At 40.2% G+C, this 18,963-nt stretch overlaps 1 protein-coding gene across 2 annotated transcripts in view; it reads right to left on the bottom strand.

Annotated features, from left to right (window-relative positions):
• PREX1 (phosphatidylinositol-3,4,5-trisphosphate dependent Rac exchange factor 1) overlaps positions 1–18,963 on the bottom strand; it is a 145,062-nt gene that overhangs the window by 40,821 nt on the left and 85,278 nt on the right. For both annotated transcript variants that reach the window (XM_082293003.1, XM_082293004.1), the window contains exons 7-13: positions 18,322–18,455; positions 14,720–14,835; positions 13,608–13,757; positions 9,504–9,651; positions 5,358–5,458; positions 1,914–2,017; positions 1,169–1,218 (exon numbers count right to left, since the gene is read on the bottom strand). In XM_082293003.1, the coding sequence (XP_082149129.1) occupies positions 1,169–1,218; positions 1,914–2,017; positions 5,358–5,458; positions 9,504–9,651; positions 13,608–13,757; positions 14,720–14,835; positions 18,322–18,455 (803 nt within the window). The remainder of the gene's footprint in view (positions 1–1,168; positions 1,219–1,913; positions 2,018–5,357; positions 5,459–9,503; positions 9,652–13,607; positions 13,758–14,719; positions 14,836–18,321; positions 18,456–18,963) is intronic.

Here is an 18,963-nt window from a genome sequence, read left to right as displayed (position 1 = left end):
GATGGGCCTGTGGGAGTTATTTTGTCCGTGTTGATTCCCTAAAGCATTAGAGTAGATCCACTTCAGTTTGTGGGTACCCTGAGGTCAGGGACATTTTTTGAACTCCACTTACCATCATTTCTACTCTGCATGTGAATTGCTATCTTCAGGGGTGAAATGTGTATGTGCAAATACACACATGCATCTACAGAACCATTTTGTCTACCACTGGCAGCACTGTGCTTTCCTGCTCTCTCTGTACCTTTTGGGCTAGGTGAAATCTGTGCCACTGTAGAACAGTTATTCTGGGAAAACACCCCAGAGCTCTCATTATGCAAATTCATGACTGATGAACTCTAACTATCATTGCAGCTCCTTTTAGCACAACAGTGGCATCTCTCAGTGAAAATTCTATTTTACAACTCATGGACAAGAGCTCAGTTTTGTTGAATTTGAGAGTCCAGCCATCTTCAGTAGAGATTTTTCCTTCCTCATCAGTTTTCTATTTTTTAAAAAATTAAGTTCTCCTAAGTGAAAATGTCTGATTTTCCACCATAAATACCTGAACAGAACACCTACACGGGTCAGGGTGGTTTCCATTAGGGGCCAGAAATGTTCATCTGATGTCAGTAAGGTAACAAAACCTGAAAATCATCTCCTGGGATCTGGGAAGAGAGTTACCTAGCACTTGCAGACTATCTCAATTCTTCAGCAGTTATTTATGCAGAACCAAGTTTGTAAGATTCCACACAAAACTTTCAGGGTTTCTTCAAATTACAGCTTCAGCTTTTATTCTGCTTCAGACTGGCTTTTGTTTAGTGTGCTCTGAATGACAGAATCCTAGCACCACATTGGAATCTGTTTACATCACTTCAGCATCTGTTGACATTTTCTGTAACACAAATAATACAGCAGCTACAATCACACCACACGATCTGCCTTGAATCAGTCACTAACCCTACCCAGCTGCTCACTCTGCCTGAATCCCCAGTTCCAACATCCTGCAGCAGCAGCAGTGCTACTACAGAGCTAAGCTGTGAAGATGCAAGGGCAGTAAAAGAGCCAAGAAAATTCAGAAAATTCAGAAAATTACTGTTTGTAATAGGAAACAAGAAAGATTTCAATAGTAATGTCATCCTTTTAACAAAGCCAGATAATAAATAGAAGGGGACCATGAAGGGGAACTTACTTTACCACTGGAGTATACAGGCAGTGCAGTCGGCAGTACAGCCTCACCCCCTGAAGAAGGCAAGATGCACAGTGTTAGCAGCTTTTTCCTTTTCAAAGAAACACCGACTAGCTAATGCTAGCAAAACCTGGACACTGATGTCTCTACTCAGCTGGAAATACCTATTGATTAATATTGACATTCAAAACAGTTCCCTTATCCTCTCTGTCAAACATTCTTTCTTCTTTCCTGGCTTCCAACAGCCAAAAATCTGTTTTTATCTCTAGTCACCTCCATTCCAACACTTTCTCCATTAATCCTTCCTCATGATTAACCCATTAACCAACGTCCATAAGAAAAAAATCAAATTTATTAAAAGGTATGTGGACAAATATGGGATCAACAGAACTCATTTGACAGACAATTATTAGGAACAGTTAAATACTGATTTCTTATATCCCCCTGAACCATCATGCCCAGATTTGCAGCAGACACGTTATCACCTACTGTTTTAAGACCTTTTGTTACGCTATTAGGATTGCAATCAGCAGTCTTGGGTGGAGTCACAACTGTACTGTTATTCATTGCTAAATTCTGCTTCCTCTCCCTAAAGTGAATATCTCCTATGGCATTAGGATGGACAGCTTAATACAACACAGATCAACAGCACTGGCAATTTCCTATACAACAGGTCAATGACATTCAGAGGGAGAGCAAACTTCTTGATGCAAATCACAAAGTTCCAACTAAGAATGATAATACAAACCTTGGACACAATGTCTTCCAATTCACTTCTTGGCTTGTATGTTCCATCATCATAGCGAAATCTGTACATCACCTGTTCATTCTTAAACTGGTGCTTATCTGAAACTAAAACATCAGCATGATAATTAAAATTAGTCTTTTGCCCCCACCATATTCTTTATAAGCCAGTTGGTAAAAATTGAATTTTTAAAATTTTACATCAGATTCAGTTTATGTAAAGCTTTGGAAACAGTCCTAGTGAAGGGAATTGGGAACATCTGACCTTTCTCAATGAGTTTTGAACAACAAATTCCCACAATAGTTATCACGGCACTTAACAGCCATTTTTGTAGTTGCCCAAAACTCTGCAACTCCAAAAGCAGAAGCATGCTGGTGGCAGGAACTACAGCTGTCAGAGGTATTCTTCTATCATGGTTCTTAGAGTTACCAATAAGTTCCTTCTAAAAATTAGACTACTTTTTTTCATCCAGAAAAGCCATTCCACAGTGGGGCAGTTAAAATCTTACTGAGTAATATATATACTGATGGGCTTTAAAGGCAAGGACACAAAAGATGTTTCAGCGTGATCAGGAGCCATTTCAAAAGAAGCATTGGCCAAAATCAGAAAAGAGTTAAAAAGCATACCCAGTTTCAGATTTATCTAATGCACCACACTGGAAGATGGTTGAAGTCTATATCCAATTACACGTAGGCTTATCCTGTCTCTATTCTAAAGCAAACAAGGCAAACTATTTCCACAGAAGGTGGCAGTGGGACCTCATCCTGAAGATGGCAATTTAGTAACTAGTAGAAGTTATTTGTTTCACTGAGTAGTAAATAAGTGGCAATCTTAAGTATAAAAGTGCCAAGAACTGAGGAAATTAAAACTAAGCAATAGAGTATCTTTCAGATTTTACAGTAGAGAAATGCCATTGTTCCCACCTTAATTTAATGGAAGCCAGTTCCAACAATACAGGGAAGAAGGTGGAAATCTGGAGAAGAACAGGTAAGGTAGGGTAGCTTAGTCACTGCAATCTTCCCTGCCTTTGCAACATCCCAAAACCATGACTGGATCTCAGTGCTGGAGTACTCCTGAATAATTTGGATGCAGCATTTGATGAACTGAGAGAAAATATGGATTTACACTATTTAAGATGCATCTTAACCTAAGTCTGATTAACCTGAGAAAACTGGCTCCTCTGGATGACTGAAGACAATCCCCAGGATTAGCAGACTCCAAAGTACCAGGACACAGTCTGAGATTTAGTCTGCCCAGTGGGTGGGATAATTGTTCAGAGGGCAGAGACCAGAAATTCTTAAGAGCGTCCCTCATTACATAGGACATCCTGGTCTATAATTAAGAGTCCTGCTTTTTGATTATATTTTCCTTTAGTTTCACAGGATCAAAAAAAATTTGCAGGATTCAATGTGTCCCCTTTTGTCTACAGTTGAATCTCTAAGCTGTGCAAGTTATTGACTTCAAGTGTCTGCAGGCTCTGGATTTATGAATTTCTAAATCAAATTGATTCTGTATTTCTAAATCCAATTGAGAATCGAGTTAGCAGAAAGTGTCTTCTGTGGCTGGCACACAGATCAGGTTCTGATCATTTCTGTGCCTGGTGACAGGTACCAGAACTACCCCATCAGCAGTCCCAGATAAAATACCCAGAACTAAAGAAAACAAGGAGGAAATTGCGGCATAAAACACAGTGCTCAGCATTTAGCAATCTTCTATGGCTCTGCTTCTCAGGCAGGCTGACAGATCAATGACGTTATGCCAAGTGAAAACGAAACATAAAAGATAACTGCCTAATGTAGAATGGGGTTAAGGGCCTTGTTATGGTGCTTATACATTCTTGCTACATTATGAGACACATAATATGATATTTTCATGCCTTATCAAAATCTCAAGAGGTATTTCCCAAGTAAATGCAGCATTACAAATACCTTCCAGTGTTTAACAGTAACTTTCACTGAAGACATGAACATCAGGAACTCTAAGGTCACACTAAAACCAAACTAGATGCATCTTACAAAGGGCATTCAAATAAGGAGAGCAGCAGATGTAACAGCACAACTTTTGAAGTGTAAATTTGCGTTAAGAGAAAAAAGAATACTGATGGAAGTGTCAAAGTATGAACTTATGGCAAACTAAACCATCACTATGAAATAACAAGTGTCAGGAGAGCTTTCTGTACCAGCAGTGCACATGTGTGCACATTCAGAATGTAGGCCAGTGAGTGAGTGCTGAAGAGCATTCCTCATTTAAAGAGGGATCCCTCCACACTGGAGCCAGAGTACTTCAGTTCTCCAAAACCAAGTACTCGAAAGTGTTTAGTGCTTTTGAGCTCATGTTCGAAACTCTTCAAAGTCTAAATGTGCCTGAAAGTACATCTTGGCATGTGGGGATGGAAGTTTATGTGCATGAAGGACTATGGGACTGCTTATAATAGATTTCTCCATGTACTAATTAAAAGAAGCTAACATACATCATTTCTTTACAGTGTTACTGTCACCTGAAAGACAAGTTTGTGGTGCTGAGTAACCAAGAGATTAAAGCAGGACTAGCCTAATTAAATGGCTCCCTTATTTCAACTGATTTCAAAGAGACTGTATGAAAATGTAGACCAGTGGTGACTTAAGACACATCTACAGTATTCCTTTGATGTGCATTTTACAGCTAAACTCACCTGAATGCTGAAATTGGGATATTTGCTGTTTAGAGTAGGACTGTGTTGCTCTGTCTGCATAACGCAATATGGAAACAGTAGGAAACAGCAGGAGAAATCTGAATTTAAACAATGTAATCTGGAAAAAGACCTTTTAGTAGAAATGCAGGTAGCACAGAAAAGTTTCAAACAAGTACACTTCAGTCATGCAGCACTTTTGTATGCGCTGTCCTACACTTCTAGAACAGCCTTCATCACAACACTTCAAGGTCATCAGCTGGGTGAGATGAAGAAAGATGGTCCCTCACTATTTTGAAGAGAGACATTCTTGCCAAATGAGCTGAGAACACAACAAACCCTCCATAATCTCTTTCCTTTTCGACAAGCAGAGCCATTTGAATGACCCATCACCTGTGCCCCAGTCTAAAAGAGCACTGCTCCTCTCTTCTCTGGATTGCTGATGGCTCATGTGCAAAGCTGTATTTATGGACTGCAACACATTTTCAAATACACATAGTACAAAATAATATACACCTGATATAGTCCCCAGCTAAGACATTGCAAAGAAATCAAGCAACTGCAGACATAAACACTTTCTGGATACCAAACAAGTCCTGTTTTCATGGCATAAAACTGCCCACTCATTGATCCCAAAAATCACTAAACATTTTGAGGATTTGATGGGTATGGCAGCAGAAAATATTTGAACATCATGTGAACAGCTGCAGTAAGTTTTCCACTCTCATTTCCAGGGCACTGCAGAAATCTGGTATCTTTTTATGGCATGGCACACTCACCATGATGAATGATTCCATTTTCCAATAGTGCCTGTCCCAGGTTGACCCCTTCCTCTGGTCTGCTTATCTCTCCAATCTCAGTGAGCCAGGATACAAACTCGCTGCAAAGGAGAGCAGACCACACACAATTAGCTCTGAGTGGCAGCAGGCACTTGCCTCTACGAGTCATGAGCCAGCCACAGGAGACTCTCTGGAAGCAAGTGTGAAAACTGTTGTAAGCAATGGTACCTCTACCCAGTGGCTTGATTTCCTACATTCCAGGAGGAAATGCTCTGCAGAAGATCCAGGCTCTTCCCATCATTCCCCTTAGCTCATAGACAATGTGCACACAAAAGGAAAGATGACCTGGCTGCATCTATAAGGATGGTGCAAATCCTTATCTTATGGAACAATCCAGATGTCCATAGGGGAAAAGATTAGCAAGCAAGGTTAACTGATGACCTTAAATCAAGTTCAACAACAGGGTATCCTTCCTTCCCAGCTACCTCTTCCCAAGTTACCTACCCAAGTTGTGTTTGTGATTTGACTTAATTACACATGCTCATCTTTCTTCACTGATTTCTGTCCTTAGCCCCATGGTGTAATTGGATTGGCTTTAATGGAAACACAGTAGGATTTAGGACAGAAGACTCAACCTACTGAATTCAAGCACAGAACAGTAACAGACAGCACACGTCCCACCAACAGGTTAATTTAAGGTCATTTTCTGGATGTGGTGCCTGGCAGATACATACATCATGCTTCTAATTTATACACAAAAGATGCTAAGTCTGTCTGCTCACGCAGCACAAAATAAAACCTCTCTGTGGAGGGACAGAGCTGAACATATGAGCAGAATAAAAGCCAAAAAATGGATAGATACATAGCATGCTACTCATTAGAAACAGTAAGTACAGAAAGCGGCCATAGCAAGCCTGATGAATCCAGCTCAGTCAGAGCCCCAGGGGACTGAGCTGTTTGCCAGGTTAATTAGCAATTATACTAGAAATGTGTTACAGTCATGGAGAAGAACAAAAGAAATATATGGAAGTAGAGCAACTTATGGGAAATGTGTGTTCAATAAAACACTTGGGTGCTTGCCAATGTGCAGAAGGTTGCTGCTTAACAAAGCCAGTATCCATGTCTCCACTTGTGGGCTCTAACTGAAGTATTTTTAGTCTCTTCGTATTTATCAGCACTGACTGATCTAAGATGTAGGAATTATTTGTAGGAATTAAAGGCATTTTGCCTTTAGAATAACAAAACAACTTCAGGGCTGAAAACTTTGGTTTGCTGAGGGGGTACTCTGTAGCTGTCATAGTGTAGAAAAATCAGCAGAATCTATTCAACTATGCCAGGAGAATCGCATGGAAACAAGCAGAGTTTCATGAAGCTGCTAAAGCCAGAGTAGTGATGAGTCAGGCTATCTCCTAAAGAAAGTTCATTCTCAATTTCCCAGTGATTCTGAACTGTTTCTGAAAGTATTTAAAAGCTGAAACAGAATATAAACTGCAGAGGGAGGCGAAGTAAGAATGATCCTCCACCCTCACTACTGAGGGCACAAGGCAGGCACACTATGCAGGGCCCCATCATGGACCTGCTGCCAGTGACTGCACCCACAAGAAGTACCCCAGGAAGATGCCCTGTTGCTCTGGAGTTCTCCATCAAGAGCAATGAGTCTATGGCACTTCACAGTGCTTAAGTGGTTGCCAAAACTTCAGTGGAAGCTACCCTGTTACCTTTCCTGCTTCTTTTATTTGGAACTGTCTCTGGAGTTTATGTGGATTGTAAATGTAAGGTTGATACAGTGAGCTGAAAAAGGAAATAACTGAATGCTACCCTCACAGCCCTGAAGCTTCCCCATCATGGGATGGTTTTCTTAAGAGTTGGTTTAAGATTTCTATGACATTTGATTCAGAAGCAAAATCAGTAATCTTTTGATCTGAAGGCTTTATAAGCCCCGAAAAGCACATGATCCAAAAATATTCCAAGAGGCTCTTAAGAAATATGCTGGACTGTTTCTAAAAAGTTGTGAACTTAAAGAGTGGATGGCAAGGCTTGATTTGTTTCCTCATCTCGTTGGAAGCAGTCCTCCAGGGTAACTGAGAGTATCCTCACTTCCCAATGCTGCTATGCTCAGTTCTCATCTGACATCCAGGTCAGGACACCATCTCCCAGCTATACCTCGGAAATTAAGGGACCTGGAACAACTGCATTTCTACACAAGAAATACACAGGAAAATCCAACCCATCCAGGAATGTACAATCTGATCAGATATGGTTGAAATCTCCTGAGGTTACCAGATCCTCTCTACTACACACTCAAGGTTTTGCAGTGCTGAAAAGAGCAGTGTATCATTTACACATAGTGACTCCAACACACGTCCTTACAACTGTATCACCACTTACTTGCCTAAATGCCACAAAGTGATCAGGAAAATAGATTTGCACTCCAGCCAGTCAGCTGCTGAAGTTAAGTTCAATAAACAGCCTTATATATAAATGCATGTGATATCTCTGAAAATTAGATCATGCTATTTTCCCCAAAAAACCACATTTTATCTTTTGAATTATGAGATGCTATCTGATATTCAAAGGCCAAGAGAAAAATTATTTTTGTGGCCTTGGTGTTGCTCTCAGCCGCGTGTAACAGAAAACCACTAAATACATCTCAGCACAGTTATCAGTGACTCCCTTAGGCAGGAGTATCTGCAAAGATAAACAGGTCACAGGCAATATGCAGTGTTCAGGGAAAGCCCTGGGACTGATATAAAATCTGCCAGTCATGACTGGAATGTACTGACTGAGTTGCACTCAACTGAGTTTCCCAGGACTATACCAACAAGTGAATGCAGAAAAGATATCAGCAGAGCTATTTGCTGTGGGAATGGCCAAAACATTAGGAGAAACAACCCTTTTGTCAGAGAGCAGGATACCTGTAGGTGTCTAGTCTGGGCTCAGTTAGCCATTAGTGAAGTTAGGTCAAGTCCTCACTACTGGAGTGTCAGGTGGCTGTCAAGCAAACTGAGGGCATTAAGCAGGACAGACTGTAAGAAAATAGAAGTAGCAGGAAATCCTGGATAAGAATTGAAACTAAGCATAATATCAGGGAACCCACAACAGACTCATACATAACAGCACTGGAAGAACCTAAGTTTCTGACCTTGTGTTTGCTGCATGGAAAAATAGGAAATGCCATTATCAGATCTGGAAGGTTTCAGTTTTAATCCAACAAGATCAACTGCAGGGGTGGGGGATGTGTGTGAAGAAGAAAAAAGCAAGTACTTCTCCAATATCAAGAAATTTTTTTTCTACCTGAAGTATCACTAACCTATGCTACCAGCCTGCCTTCTGTCAGGCAAAGACATTTCCACCCCTGTGCAATGGCAATGCTGCCTGCAAACTACTGTGACAGAGACTGGAGAGGGAAGGGAAATGAATGCATATCTGCCTCAGAACTCTTTTTCTTCCCACAGCTGATCATTTCAATCATAAACAGCTGAGGCAGAAAAGTCTTCTTAGGTCAGCTACTGAGTGTGCCTGTGTGCCACACAGGACAACCCCACTGCTGCCATTGCCAATCACCGACCCGAGACGCCCACGGAGTTTCTTCTGCTGCTTCACACGTCATCCTTCAGAATTACTTTTTAATTATTTTGTAATACCTAGCCTGAATCAGAGGTTTTTTCCAGCCAATAAAGTCCTATACTTCTAACAAATATATCAGGCCACATGACACGCAAAATATCATTCGTGCCTGTTACACTGACAAACAGGAAACTTCTAAATACAATCCTGAGGCTTGGACAGTTCTGCTGGATTTAAGTATCACTGGAAAGCATTTGCTTGTATACAAAAGAGAGTACAGGTTAGGCCACCAACAGCCCCGAGCTTGCAGGAGTTAAGGTAGTTTTCTTACTCCTTTTGCTGATCTGAAGCAGCTGTTATGACTTACTGTAAAACAGAGTGAGCTGTCACACTAATCAGCCTGTGTATGGTATGAAAAAAAAAATCAATTATTATTTTTAATAAATCACTACTGTAATGGGGCTTATGGTCTTTTTAATTAAGCTGCATCAAAGCACATCTGTGTCACAATGCTATCGTCAGAAATTCTGGAGTCCGCTAATTGGCGTGAGAGACCTTTTCTATCCAAATGTCACTTACTTGCCAAGAAAGCACTTGGGAACAGTACTTAATTTTCTTCTCCTATCTTTGATAAGGTTCACTTTCTTGCTCATCATCATTTGGTACAGCTTCTCTCCTTTCTCTGCAATCATGACATACGCATCCCTCTCCATTCCCAATTTCAAACCTGGAATATAAACCAGAAATTCCTTCAGATCTTTAACACCAAATAAAATGTTTGCTCAAAGTCAAAAGCTGAGGCCAAACAGCGAAAACGGTAGAAACACAAAAACTGACTTATTTTCCATTTAAGAGGGAAATTAGGTAGTTTTTTTATCCGAGTACAAAACTGTCATTGGTAAGTTTAGCACCACCGAGATGCAGCTTTTCTTCTCTATTTTAAAAAGCCGTTTTAAACTTATGATTATATATCACACAAAGCAGAATGGTTTACAGAACATGAAGGAAGTCCAAAAGAAAGATGAACATGGGCCAAGGCAATCCCAAGCACAAATACAGGCTGGGAGAATGGACTGGTAGCAGCCCTGGAGAGAGACTTGGAGGTGCAGGTGAAGAAAAGCTGGACATGACCCAGCCACATGCGCTGCCACACAGAAACCCCCCGTGGGCTGGCTGAACCCCCAGCGTGGGCAGCAGGGGAGGGGGGAATTCTGCCCCTCTGCTGTGCTCTTGTGGGACCCCATCCAGAGTGCTATGTTCAGTCTGAGGCCCCCAACATCAGCAAGATGTGGAGCTGCTGGAGAGAGTCCAGAGGAGGCCATGGAGCTGCTCCCAGGGCTGGAGCCCCTCTGCTCTGGAGCCAGGCTGGGAGAGCTGGGGGTGCTCACCTGGAGAGGAAAAGCTCCAGGGAGAGCTCAGAGCCCCTTCCAGGGCCTGAAGGGGCTCCAGAAGAGCTGGAGAGGGACTGGGGACAAGGGCTAGAGGGACAGGACACAGGGAATGGTTTCCCACTGCCACAGGGATATTGGGAGGGAATTCTTCCCTGTGAGGGTGGGGAGGCCCTGGCACAGGGTGCCCAGAGAAGCTGTGGCTGCCCCTGGATCCCTGGAAGTGTCCAAGGCCAGGCTGGATGGGGCTTGGAGCAACCTGGTCTAATGGGAGGTGTCCCTGCCCACAGCTTTAAATGGCCTTTAAGGTCAGTTCCAGTCCAAACCATTCTATGATTCTGTGATTTTCAACCTTCTGAAACTGATTTCCTGTGGCAATTTCACTTGTGAACCTGAAATAACTTCAAGTATAAAACTTGTTAAAGGCATTTAAACGCTTGGAAGAGCAAGACACTTTTTGAATGTTCTATTACTTGAAGCCAAAAATACAAAACTGCTGAAATCAATTTCACATTTGTGAATAAATCAAAATTGGGCAGGCACATTATTTTCTCATTCTTTATTAATTAGCCTATTTACTAATACCCTTAAGCTAAAAATAGTGTTTGACAATCATATTATCCAGTAAATGAAAGAAGTACTGCATGACTTAAAGAATGAGAGATAATTGAATATAAAGAACATTTCAAGATCACTTTGTACAAGTTCCCAAGTACACAGTTCATGCTAACTTGAAAATTGCTACAGGCAGGAGGATGATCTCTGAAAACAGCAGGTGTCTATGTTATAACTATCCTTATAACTGGCATTTTCTGGCCTTCTTGTCTTTAGATTTGCAAATTGCTTTAGGGAGACAGCACCTGGCAAAAGCTGTTCTGCTACTGTAGATGTTTTACCTCTTCTAGCCTGAACACATAGTTTTCTGGATATATTACTCTAGAACTTGCAAATCTGGGCAACTCTGGAGTCCAAAAGAGATACCGATTTTAGACAACTCCAAGACTAAGCTGAGAACAGGCAGCCTGAAGTGGCCCTGTACTTCCGTGCCTAATTTTAGCAGAGATCGACATTAGGCAGAATTTAAGTGATCGGTGTAAGGCTAGAGAAACAGAGAACTATGCATTTTTTGGCAAGAGAAGTTCATCCTAACTGGATGTAAATGCTTTATGGTAAGATACTGCGTGAATCAATAACCTTCTGACTCCTCACAGCTATTTCCTAGCTTTTGGAAAACAATGCATTTGTTTTAGAAGCTTGAAATGCACATTCCAGAAATCTGACTTGCACAACATTTTTGTCTTTCAAATACAGTATTTCCTCCATGGGTCTAATATCTGGCTAAAGGTTTTGGTTCTGCAAACCCCTGCCTCACTGTCATTATTCCTCCATCCTCTTCTTCCCCAGCACTGGGGTCCAATTCAGTGCAAATGCTGCACATGCAGCTGAGGCCAATTCACAGCGAGAGCTCAGGACTGAACCCAGCCTGGGTAATAAATCCTACACGTGTGCCCTGCTGCTCTCACATCACTGAGCTTGCCAGGCTTCAGAGGAAATGGCAGACTGGAATGAACATTCTACTCAGCTCACCCTATGGAACTGGGAATCTCACCCACTGGTATCTATATGGCTTTGCAAGTACTCTGATCCAAAGAATATTTTCCAATACGGCCTGGAATCTCTGCCAGAATAACTATGCTTATCCCAAGTGCCTGTCATCAGCTGCAATGTCATAAAACTATATGACAAAAAGCATCAGAAAAACCACTCTTACAAGCCAACGCTGAATGGAAAACCTTGGGAAACATTCTATTAATGAACAGTTCTTTTCCCTTCCTAGGATTTATTTCTGTCACCTCCCCATGTTCTCCAGAAAGGTCAATGTTTACATAGGGTCTCTTTTTACTTCTTATTGAACCATCTCTGCACTTACACATTTTACTTGATGCATGGGAAATCCCACAGGACACGAGTGACCTCCCAAAGCACAAATTCACTAATGAAATAGAGATGGATGCACTGGATCTTTTAGAGGGAGGATTTAGCAATCTGAAGGTAAAATTAACAGCCAAGCAGTGTCTTTTTTTAAAAAAATACCTCCGGTGGAAGATCAGGATTCTTTCAGTAGACCAATGAGGATAAAACAAAACTGATTCTCCCTGCTGTCTTCAGGTAGTTCTTTCAAATTACACCATGCCCAGTGTACACTTTGAAGGGAGTATCCTTGCTATTATCTAAAGGTGTATTGGAATTTATATGCATCAAAGTATGTTAAAAATGTTTTATACTCTATAGTAACAACCCTGAAACATGCATTGAATTTAGCAATTAGATGAAAAGTATTCAGCATAAAATGAAGAATTACATCGTTAATGGAGTTGCATATGCAGAGAGGGGAACCATTTCTAAAGGTCAAGCACAGAATGTTTTTTTAAAAAGCATAATTTTCTCTGGCAATGAGCTATTATTGTTCCCATGGGGGAAACAGGGAAGCAGGTTCACTTGTGAAAGAGAGTTCCAACTTTTAAAGGAAACCAGAACTTTTATCACACACCCTCATTCATGGCTTTGTGAGCTTGCTTCTGTTGTATGATCACTGTTTCAAGATAAGCTTAGTTTGTGTTTCATTCCACAAGAAGAGATAAAAGTAATAGGCATCTGCATACACTTGTCACCGTTCCAAGTGTAAGTGTAGTATTTCACAGAATCATGGAATCACAGAATGGTTTGGGTTGGAAGGGATCTTAATCATATCATTCCAACCCCTGCCCAGGGACCGAGAAACATTCCACTAGACCTAGCTGCTCAGAGCTCCATCCAGCCCTGGCCTTGAACACCTCCAGGAATAGGATTTCTGAGTTCTTCTCCAGGAACTGTACTGTTTATTTCAAGACCACGATGGCCAAGTTTGTGAGAAGAAGTTTGTCCCATTGCACCTGGAAAACGGCTGCAAGCCTGGAGCTTCTTCTTTTCTTTTACTGATAAATACAATACAATTTTATCTTCTTTACGAATAAAAGAACCAAAATTTTAATGGATTAAATGTAATATTTTCACAGTAATTCAATGCATCAAAGAAACTGGCTCTGGTAAATAAACATATTGGACAAATTTACTGACAAAAGTCAAAAAAATCCCAAGGTACACATTGAAAAGTATTTGTTTTCAATCCCTTTTCTTTGTTAATAAGGACAGTTTAATGGAGGAAAAAGTGCAACCTTTTCTCTTTCTCTCAAATATGTGTACGTGCATATACATTTGTTCATTCGGTGCAGTACAAAATACATCATCCACTTACTCTCTCTCTGCTCCCTTTCCTTGATTATAGCATCCAGCCACTTCTGTTTATCTTCAGCAGTCTTGGCCATACAGACAAACCACTTGTTTTTGGCTGTGTTGTGAATCTTCCAGCCATTTGTCACCGTGTAGCCGTTGCTGTGGTAATCTGCTGCAAAAGACCAAAGCACAAAGCACACAGTAAGCAGAAAGCCTGCGCCTTTAACCAAACCAGTGTGGAACACTTTCAGTAAAATCATCTTCTTTGAAGACCTTGATTTCTGAGGTGTTCCTCACCAACTGCCCATGGAACCCGCTGTACTTACCACTCTGGAAGTACAAGTATCAATAGACCATTCAAACTGACTAAATGCTTCAGTCCTAAGAGTGACACTTGCTGATTTCACCTCAGAAGAAGAACTAAAGTCTTTTAAATACAAGGACATCAGTGAAAAAGTCTATGATGCTTGTTCAGGTTAGTTGTTCTGAATTTTCTGGGGACATGCTATCTTCCTGCACTGTAAGGATTTCTGCCCACACGACATGGGAACTCCATGTGTCGACTGTTTAAAGGACATAATACCAATTCCTGACTTATTACAATAGGGGCAGGGGCTGGTGTGGCCTTTATGGATTAAATCAGAAACCCACCCAGTCTTCTGTGTCAGGATACAAGAATCATAACAGAACTGCCATTCCCGTACTTTGCTCATGGCCACATTCCATGCTACTAATTTGGATACTAAGACTAGTATTTAGTAGCATTCTAAATGAGAAGAAGATCCAGAAATTCTGTTATTTTAGCTGTAATGGCTTAAGATGTAAAAAAAAAAAGGGATGGAAAGAAGACAGAAGTATCTTTTATTAAATTAACTTGGATTAGGAGAAAAAATAGGCAAGCTTCTGGGTACACATACTCTTCATAAGGTCATTCCAGAAGGAAGGACTAGTGCCTGAAAGCATTTCCAGTCTTTCAACCACGTAAGTTGGGCCAATAATGAAGGTGCTATAAATTCCATAGATTGCTTCAGATTTCACTAAAGGAGATAGTGAAAGAACAAGTACTTTTGCACCACCTTCCAACACAAGATCTGAACTTGCTGTGTAGTTAAAAGACAATATTTAGTCACTTACCTGTTCCATCTTCCACATTCTCTACTTCCATGACTTCTGTATTTATTCGGCCCCTGAAGATATAAAGGGACCCATTGATTGACTTTGTCCTTTTAGATGTTTTTTTCCCAGTAACTCTGCAATTAGGATGAAGACTGTTAGCAACACATAAGCAAACGGTCTAACATATATATGAACAAATCAATCTGAGATATGACTATTAAAGGAGGATTCCAATATAGTAGCTGGTGATATTTGACCACATCTCTAATGTTAAATAATTGGAATACTCATTCAGATTTCCAAGATAGGTGTGTACCAGTGTCAATACAGCAGTAATGAGCTTGTTTTGCCAGATTATGTAAAGATGCAGGCAGCTTCAAGATTTATATTCTTGATGACTGACTGAAATACATGTCCATGAACAGCAAGCAGCCTTGGGATGACAACTGCAGTATCACCTGACAACATTACATTTGACTCCTTTGTTTGCCTAAAGCTTTGATCAATTTGTGGTATGCACCAAGCTTCAAATATTAAATGTACCACATAAAGAAGCCAGTGTCACATGTCCTGCCATGTGTGTTACACGTTGTTGTATGGGAAAATTCTGCTGTGGCAATTTTGCATCCAAGTTTACATCCTTATCCATAAGCTTGATAGTGTCTCTGTTGAAGTTTTTTACAAAAGATTCAGGAAAGCACTTTTCATTACTAGCTATGTTCTGATTTTTATGCCTAAAATAGGTTTAAAACTATCCAAGTGACACCTGTTGTACTCTAATATCCAAGAACAACCCTGCTATGCAAGCCAAAACACAACTGGTCAAATGGTCATTAAGAGGTGGCAGGTGTTCAAATTCCAGTCAGTGAAGGTTCTGCTGTGGCAGCTTTAATCATAAGATTAAAAAAATATTGCAGTAAAAATCATCTGGGGAAAAAATTTCTTGTCAGAGTGAAATATCTATGATAAACTGAGGTGAGATGAGAATCACCAATATTTTCTGAACCTTTTTTCTTTTGTAACTACCTTTAGTGACAAATACACATTTGGTGATGACCACCTATTTACGTCCAGTCGGATTGTCAGGGGCTGAGGTCTTGGAGCTATTGGATCCTTTCCTGAAGACAACTCCTCAAGTCAAAAGAAAAGCTGTCCTGGCAGCCCTAGGGAAACCCTTTAAACATTCAGCCTATTTCCCTACATGAAACATACTGTTCCTGACATCAGGATTCAATTTAAATAGCAGCTTATGATCCTGCTAAAACCAAAAACCAGTACTCAGCCCTAAAAATCTGTCATCAGTTTGCCAGACTTCCCAAAGCTTCTGCAAAAGGAGCTATTACAGAGCTAAAATCACAGATCTGATTCTAAACACACCTTACACTGGTTTCAACAATCCTACCCTTAATTTATGTTATTGTGACAAAATATGATGTCCAGATTGGAATGCTGCACTGTTGACTACTTATCAAAGGCTGAGCCCTGAATTCTGACTGCATTTTTGAATCAAGGAACACTCCACTGATTTCTACAAGTTAGCATAGCACAATGAGATGAGAACTAAGTAATTTAATTTCAAATTAGGAACAGACATAGACAGTTTCTTAATGGGGTTTGGGTTTTTCTTAAGGTGTGTGCAACTAACATGTCAGTTGTGTGAGAGCAGCTGGCCAAATGGACACACCAACACAAAGGAAAAGACATTGATTTCCATTCTGGACTAATTATAAATAGCAGCGGGACAGCAGAAATATCCAAAATTAAAGTAGCTCAGTGACCAAAATATATCTTCTACATTAGGAAACTCCCAGCAGACTTAATGAAATATTATGCTTTTTAATTATGCTTTTTAAAGCTTATTTTTAATAAGCTTCAAAAATGCTTTTTAACATCCCATCAATTCAAGTTTTATTGTCAGAAAAGGTAAACAATACCAATCCCTTGAGAAATCCAAGTGTTACAGCGGCCTCCTCCAAAATCAAGCCAAACTACAGAGGAGCTTGGTAATGTCTCCTGTACAAAAAGTTCTGCTTAAAGGGCACTAGAACATTTTGTTTTCTAAACCTTAGTGTTCCACGAAAACTGCCCGGACACCACTGGAGTTAGGCTAACCTCAACTACAAACAGGCTAGAAAAACAGTTTCTAAGAGCTCTGAAGAACTAAAAGATTAGTATCAAATTAACTGGGGTTTTTTAAAGGAATAGTTTCTGTAAGAAAACACGCAAATTTCTGAACTCTGTTTCATACAGAATTTTGGACTTTGAATCTGGTAAAGTGTCCACGTGAAGTGCTTCCTCTCCCTTGTGTCATTTCAGAGTCAGAATGCTTCAGGTAGATAACATTATACATCTTTTAGATTTAATGGTGTAATTTTTTTTAAAATTTAAACATTTATGTCTCATCTAATAATTTTGAATGTAGATGTCACCTAATAATTTGTATTTAGGTTGTACAGATTCAGCATCATACACACACAAAAAAAGTCTGAACATTACTGAAATTAGTTTTCACAGCTTAATGGTTCCAAAACTTCCATTGTTTTCCTGGGGGAAAAAAAAAGAGAGAGAAAAAAAAAAAAAACCAAAAACAAACAGAAAACCCCAAGCCAAAAGAAACAAACAAAAAAATACAGAACAAACAAACTAACTAAACAAAAAATCCCCCACAAGAAACAAAAACCAACCCCCCCCAAAGAAAACAAAACCAAAAAAAACACCAACCAAATTTTGAGAAATGAGAATTTTCTTTGGAGAGAGCACTGGTTTTACAGAATTTCTACTTGGGTTGGCTGTTCTATCTGGCCATCACCAGTAAGGAAGTACAACTGGAAGCAGGGGGATTATATTACAGGAAAGGGAAGAAGAGGAGAAGGGAGTGTAGAGAATGCATTGTAAATTCAGAACAGACCAGGACATGAGAATGAGACTGGAGGTGTGAAGGTGAAAAGCTCAGGAGCTGAAATACTGTATAATTGCTGCAGAAACAAGTTGCCTTCCACTCTGCCAGTGCTATTTTAATTACAACCAGCAGGTATTAATAATACTTAAGGTTACTTAGGTGGGATGATGCAAAAAAAATTACTAGGATAAGAAAGGAAGGAAGACAACAAACAGAGCACATGGGCTGCAATGCTGACAGCAACTGCCAAATCTTCATCTCTTTCTCACTCCCCTGGGCCCCACATCTATTCAACGTTTGCTTAGTCTTACGCTTTCCCATATCTTGGCTTTTTATCATTTTTAACATCACCCTCTTCTGCTTAGCATAACTTCACAATGTAAGTTGGCACCTTCACATAATTCCTGGAGCCACAGCTGCCCTCGGAAGCTTTTTGTCTGTAAGAATGCACCCTGTGCTTTTGCTGCACTGTTTTAATTCCTCTTTGGACTGCACGCTTCTCAGAGGTGCACTCCGTTACTGCCTGGAATATTTATCCTACCACACAATGACTTCTCTCTCCTATTGCCTAAGTAATAGAAATAGTCAAGAACAGAGGGAAGTTCCACCTGTGACTCAGCCCTACAGAGCAACAGAGAATACAGTGAGTGATCGGCAATTGATCACACCCTCCACTTACAAATCTTCTGAATGGTAAAACTGAAAATACAGAGGGACTCACCTGGATTTCCTCTTGCAATAGACCAGGAGATTATCAAATAGAAAGAACATTCTCTCCTGGATGTTTCCTGCTGAGATTTTTAACAAAGTCCCTTGCAGCAAGAGCTGTGTGCAAATATCTGTCAGATTTGACCCCTGAAACATAAAAACGAGAGATTAACTTTCCTTTAAGAGTGCACAATGAAGGTCTTTTACTAAAACGCTCTTATTTTATCTGCCATTTAACTGTGAAATAACTGATGCACTCATAAGGATGAAAGTCTCCATTTCTAAACATGGCTAAACACATCATATTTTGTCTTACAAATTTTTTTTTTTCAGTCTTCATACACTACAATAAATCTTCCCTAATAAACTCACAGGGATTCTTTTCCTGAAGAGATCTTTCACTCTCAAAGTAACTGTACTGTGAGTCTCTCAAGACCACGAGTCTTCTCTTCGTACCTTGAGCTATCATTGCAAATACCACAAATGATGGCTTAAGGAATGCTTTCTAGGAGAATAATGTTTTTCCCTACCACTGTAGCTCTGATACTGACATTCGTTACTATCAAGCATCTCTCTGAAAAATCCTCTCACTGGTGATGCACCTCTCCAACTCTTTTGTTAGGAGTATACACAGGTGCTCTTTTCTGGAGTTCTA

The sequence above is a fragment of the Coloeus monedula genome (assembly GCF_965178545.1).
Source record: "Coloeus monedula genome assembly, chromosome: 17".
Classification (NCBI taxonomy): domain Eukaryota; kingdom Metazoa; phylum Chordata; class Aves; order Passeriformes; family Corvidae; genus Coloeus; species Coloeus monedula.
Note: the sequence above shows the minus strand (reverse complement) of the source record. Positions and strands in the feature narration are given on the sequence as shown.